At 41.3% G+C, this 6000-nt stretch overlaps 1 protein-coding gene across 1 annotated transcript in view; it reads right to left on the bottom strand.

Annotated features, from left to right (window-relative positions):
* LOC137967930 (collagen alpha-1(I) chain-like) overlaps window positions 1-6000 on the bottom strand; it is a 53685-nt gene that overhangs the window by 15183 nt on the left and 32502 nt on the right. Inside the window, exons 48-52 of the mRNA XM_068814532.1 lie at window positions 5298-5351; window positions 5064-5117; window positions 4368-4421; window positions 3507-3560; window positions 2414-2521 (exon numbers count right to left, since the gene is read on the bottom strand). Of these exons, the coding sequence (XP_068670633.1) occupies window positions 2414-2521; window positions 3507-3560; window positions 4368-4421; window positions 5064-5117; window positions 5298-5351 (324 nt within the window). The remainder of the gene's footprint in view (window positions 1-2413; window positions 2522-3506; window positions 3561-4367; window positions 4422-5063; window positions 5118-5297; window positions 5352-6000) is intronic.

Below are 6000 nucleotides of genomic sequence, written 5' to 3'. Positions count from 1 at the left end.
GTTTGCATTGCCTGACTCTGTCGTCAACACAAAAACAGAAGCCCTAGCCTTTTTTATTTTTACTGGGTTGCCCTATGGGAACCCAGTCGGAAAATAGGTAGATTTTTTTTCCGTGTCGGTAAAAGTCTTGCCTGTTACTCCCTAGGTGAGTGGTGCCTTTGTGCATAGAGCCTTCTGCGCGTATTTTCTTAGGGTCGAGAGGGTAGTGGAAATGCGTAGATTCTCTGGTGGATACAGTAGAATCATCAACTTAGCCTGCAATGGCGTCGAAACTCATGCAACGCGAATGGCGTTTTAGTGGATCCTTAAACAAACTATACCCTTATGCAGCTCAATAATGGAAAGTCAGTTGGATAAACTAGGCATGAATCTCAAAAGCGACGAGTACTGGACTTCGACAACAATCTATCGCCCGTCGAGACGAAATCAAAGTGAGCAGTATTTACCTGAAGTACATGGTAATTTGACACAATTGAGTTTCTTGTCTTCACGCACGCAATGAAATAGGAAGAGGTTTTCACCTCTAAGAGCAAATATGTTGTTTGTTTCAATAAAATTTTCGCTGGAAAAGGATTCTGTGGTATTTTCTGCCTTTGTGAATTATGATATCATGTTGTGTATTGAATTTTCGAGCTTAAGGTTCAAATGTGATACGGGAGAAGTTTTTTAGTATTGCTCTGTAAGTAGGAAGGGTTCACAGGCCTGTTGGAAGCGTGCTTGAGTTTCAACAAAATGAGGCCCAAAATCAGTGAAAACTTGTGACGCAGATGAATAATAAAGTAGCTGCTATTTCCAAAATGATGGAATTACCTGGTGATAAATAACGTCGTACGCGTCTTGGAGAGTAAATTTTGACTTTGCATAAACAAGAGTTGAGCGATTGTGATCTTTGTTTTGACTTCGCTCATTTCATTGTCAAACTTAATAACACTTGACAGAAAAAGAAACTTACAAAAACCCGGTATCTTGCCATCATTTGACACAGATGCTTCACTGTTTGGCGAGTAAACATGCCGCGGTAACTTAATCACGGCGCCCGCTGAATTCCGGCCATATCACTTTCGATTTTGCAATTTACTTGAACGTAGCAAAAATCTCCCAAAATGTTTGTCGCTGATCGTAACTTTTTATATTCTATATTCACGGTTCAAAATTAATGTTGTTTTCATGTCGTAAATATTTTATTCTCGATCGACCGTCCGGGGAACTTCCTTCTGCTCTTTCTGAAAACTGTGTATCAATATTTATTTGCTTTTTCATCAATATTTGTTTTGCATAAAGCAGGTTTCCAGAATCTGTACCTCGCTGAGTTCGCATTTGTTAGCGTTAATAGTATTTTCGGTCAGATGTTTCTGTTTTTTATGAGGGGTTTATTGTTTTAGTCTCCCATCTCAACACTAACCCCGCGAAACAGGGCTTGACTTCGGTGAAGTTTGGTATTACAAAGTTTTCGGATGCTCATAGGGCACACTTGTGGTAAAAAGAAGTTGTGAGGGAACTTGAAAATTATCAACATGTCAGCCCAGAAGCCAATGTTTCTCGCTTCTCTTTTATTTGTTATTCTTCAGAGACTGGAATGCTGTATTTCAATACCACACAATTCAGTGCCTTCTGATTTTCTGTAGCACGTATCACAGGCAAGCCAGTGTATGCTTCACAGAAGCATCTAGTTTATATTAGGATAGGCCTAACTAAATTAAAAATGACTTATTACTCGTTTTATTGAAGCAGTGACTGAATCCTGTTTATACTACCATTCCCATAGTTTTTGAAAGTCAAAACGTTCGTGGTTCGGTTTTGAGAAATTTCAGTTGATCACGCGTAATAAAGCGGTTTTCAATTGAGTGTCGTAAAACAAACACCAAAGTAATTATTTTGACCAATCACAGGAAGTTCAAACAGCGTAATGAACCAATCCAGATTCGTAGCAATTCCATGTAAGTTGCTCAAAGCACGGGGAAAATCGCGCATGCAAGTCGCGATTGGTTTTGGTTTTCCTTCTCATTGGTTGGTAGAACGGTTTTCAAATGAGTGTCGTAAAACCAAAACCAAAGTAATTACTTTGGCCAATAAAAAAGGACGGAGACAATCCAGTAAACTAATCAAAACTCGAAGTAATTACACGTAGCCGACACAAAGCGCGGGAAAATGTGCACGCGCGAGCCATAATTGGTTTTGGTTTCACTTCTGATTGGTTGAAAAATGGCGCGAGAACTTTGAACCAATCACTGAGTGAAGTAAATGCAAAATCAAAGCAATTCGATAGTTACTTTCGACACTCAATTGAAAACCACTCTAAACTGGCGGGAGATCTTTAAACCAATCACCAACCGTACGTAGCAGTTGCAATCACGTGATTACTTTCGACAGTCATTTGGAAACAGCTCTTTTTACTCCATGTGTTTCCACTTACATCGTCTCCGGTTGCCCCGTCCTCACCCGCCGCACCCTTCGGCCCCGTGGGACCCGCAGCTCCTAGTTCACCTTGTGGACCCTGTGGACCCATGCTGCCTAAGTCACCCTGTGGTACAAAGGATTCAACACCTCAGTTTAAAGCGCAAGGAAGTTCAATGGCAAGAACAAGCCGTGGATAAAGGAAATAGTCGATGGTTCTCTTTTAGCGGGGTAGTTTGGGCGACACTTGGCCTAATAATTCTCGAGTTCCACATGACGTCACTGCCGCCATGTCGGTGTCCCCAAACAAAGAAACGGCGGCCATGTTGGTGTCCAGACCCAATTCTCTTTTGCTTTCGTTGAAAAACGTGGTTGTTTATCACGTGAGTGAAAGCCAAGAACAGGGACTTTAAGATCTACGATGCCGTCGCCAACGAGAAGCACGCGCGTTTTTGAGAGGCGGACGGCAACCGGAATTGAGTTGTTTTCCCTTTTAACTTGTCTTCTCACAACTACATTTATATTGCCAAGTATTTTTTCTCATTTAGAGATGATTAGTATAAAAATCTGGGAGACACCACTGTTCTGGCACGCGAAATGTTCTCTCCCGGTTGCCGTGCGCGTCTCAAAAACGCACGTGCTTAAGCTCCCTAATATCATTGGTTAAAAGAGGAAAAATGATCGTGCTGCACGTGCGGCAAGAATTTTAGCACATATTCTTGCGGTACTCTTCACAACAACGACCTGAAATCACCACATTTGATCTTTTGACGACAACGCGAGCTTACAAATGTGAATCTTTCTTTCTCTATTTTACTCTGAAACCACTCGTACCAATTTATTTTTGGGATACTTCGTCCACACTGTACGAAGCGAACGACATGGAATTACGATATTCCAAAATTCTATTTTGAGGTGATGTTTCGTCGACGTCGCCTTCGTAGATCTTTAAATCCCTAATCGTTTAGGAACTATCCTAAAATTTTGGAAGTTGAGGAGATGGATATAGAAGTAAAGCCAATACTAAGGACCTTAGAGATGATGCTGTAGAAGATTTTGTTATTTACACGAAAGAATGAAATGGATAGGAGCGAAATTAAAAAAAAAGACACCTCTGGTCCCTGAAATCCTTGAGACCCAACTTCTCCTGGTTCACCTGCTTCACCCTAGAAAATCAAGCAATCAATCACTTTAAAAACACATATCCAGTCAGCCAATCAGATAGTCATTCGGTCAATTATGCTGCTACTCGATCAAACGGTCTGTCAATGTTTTTCCTAAACGTCAGGCAATCAACTAGTTGGTCAGACAGTGAATTATGTTTTCACGTATTTTGAGGATTTTAGGGGAAATCCGTAGTTAATGACGACTTTAAAACTTGAAAATGGTAATGTGGAATTCCTTTGCTTTGTTACATCACAAAGATGATTCTGAGTGAAAACGAGCGTTATCCAGGCGATGTGCCATAAACTGGAAAAAAGTCACGCCGACTTTTTTCAAAGTTATTTAAGTGTAATCCGTTTCAATCTTGTCCATTTGTGTTCATCCATACTTCTCTTTCCTTTTGCTGTGCATATATTTCTTTTACGTTGTTCAAAAGTTTTAAGTACATTATTTTGCGTGACATAGCTCCTTTAAAATAAAACGTTGTACATGAAGAAGCACCATAAAAGGTGTGGTACCATAATCACGTGCGAATGATTTAATTGCAATCAACAGTGGACGCATGCAGAGCTCATGACGTCAATGTATCGTTATTGCGTTATAAGATGGTGTCTCCTCAGTCACATTTCTCGCCCGAGAAATAATATTTTTTGGTGTTACCTCTCTTCTTTTCTGACTGTCTGTTGTTCGCCAGCGTGGGTTTCTAAACTCGCGTAAATGGTTTGGACAAAAGAAGACGTCTTCGTGTTTAATAAGCTCTGCAGAGCCAGGACATACATCATCAGAACTAACGGAGAATCATTACTTACCGCACCTCCGGCTATACCCGGATCTCCAGGTGATCCCATCGCACCCACTTGACCCTGGAGAGAAAAAAAAGGAGAAAACACAGAATGTCATGTCATTGGAATATTCGTTATATCATAAACAAGGCGTGAAACACCGAACGTGAATCAACGCTAGAAAGAACGTCGCAGTTTGATTAACAGCTTAAGCGTTTACAGGGACGCTTTGAAAAATCAAGGCCTGAACGGGATTCGAACCAATGAGCGCTGTGAGATTGCGTTGCACTTGCTCTATCAACTGAGTTATCAAACAAGCTGTGAGTTGGCTTATTACGAATTCAAGTGAGAGTCCTCACGAGTATGGCGCGATTACAGTGTCAAAATTCAAACATGCAATAGGCTATTTCCGAGTTCATGGCTGCCTCCTCTTCAAAGCGAGTCTAAGTGCGAAGTTTTTGTGATAGTAATTGGTTCTACTTTACATATGAATAAAAACTAATTTTCATAAGAAAAACTTCGCACTTAGACTCGCTTTGAAGAGGAGGCAGACGAAAACTCGGAACTGGCCTATTCAAACGTTCAATTACCATAATGCAATGGGTAGCGGTTTTCATGTGAGAAAGCTAAGCGGGACCCCTTGAGCCAATTACAGCAGAGACAGACAATCAAAAGAACAAATCACAACGCAAGTGGCGATCGGGTTTGCTGAGCATTACTTACTTCCTCTCCTGGTCCACCGTCCTTTCCTTCACTTCCGGTATCTCCAACTTCACCCTGCAGAGAGAGAAAGAGAGAGAGAGAAAGAGAGAGAGAGAGAGTGCTCTGTGCGTCAAAGTAAAGAGTGCGAATGCACTATGTTTCAAAGCAGTAGCAGCTCATTTACTAGCAACGTGCTCATGGAGAACCGCCATAATGCAGAAAAATCCTGAAGATGTTAAAATTAAAACTGAGAACCTTCGATCCTGCAGCTCCTTTGGGTCCTTCCGATCCACGGAGACCAATGTTTCCCTATAGCAAAAAAAAAAAAGAAAGAAAAAAGAAAACGAAGCAAGAATGTTATGTCATTAATGCTTACCTAGCTCTTCATTGTGAAACACAATCAAAACTCACAGGGCATGCTTATTGCTTCGTTAGCGTAGCATAACTGACGCTTCTAGCTAAGGAACTCTCTCAGTTGGGTTTGCCTCTAAGGGTGATAAGTTGCGTTGGGGATGGGGAGGGCGGGGTATATCATTGGTTAATGACTAACTACAAAATGCTAAATCTCTTCCCTACCCATCTAAGCTGATCCAGTTTTTTCTTAAGGGTGTGCGTGTGTGTGAAGGTGGGGGAGGGGGTGGGTCGTAGGGTGCGCGGATAGGGGTTAAGGGGAGTTCGATAAGTTACAGGCCTCGGTTGTTCAAACGATGGATAGTGCTATACACCGGATAAATCACTATCCAGCGGATAAACACTATCAAAGCCAATTGAGTTATCCAGTGGATATAGAGGATATTTCGAATGCTGAAAGTATCTCTCACTCGCTCGCTTCGCTCACTCGTGAGAGATACTTTCAGCACGAGAAGATAAAATTCGTATCCCCAAGCGGTCATGTAATGTTCTGTTTATTATATAGATATTGATGAAATGTCCAGATTTAAAACAACTTGTTTTTTCA

This window comes from Montipora foliosa, chromosome 8, assembly GCF_036669935.1.
Source record: "Montipora foliosa isolate CH-2021 chromosome 8, ASM3666993v2, whole genome shotgun sequence".
In the NCBI taxonomy this organism is placed as follows: domain Eukaryota; kingdom Metazoa; phylum Cnidaria; class Anthozoa; order Scleractinia; family Acroporidae; genus Montipora; species Montipora foliosa.
The sequence above is the reverse complement of the archived record's forward strand: the minus strand, read 5'-3'. Positions and strand labels throughout refer to the sequence as shown.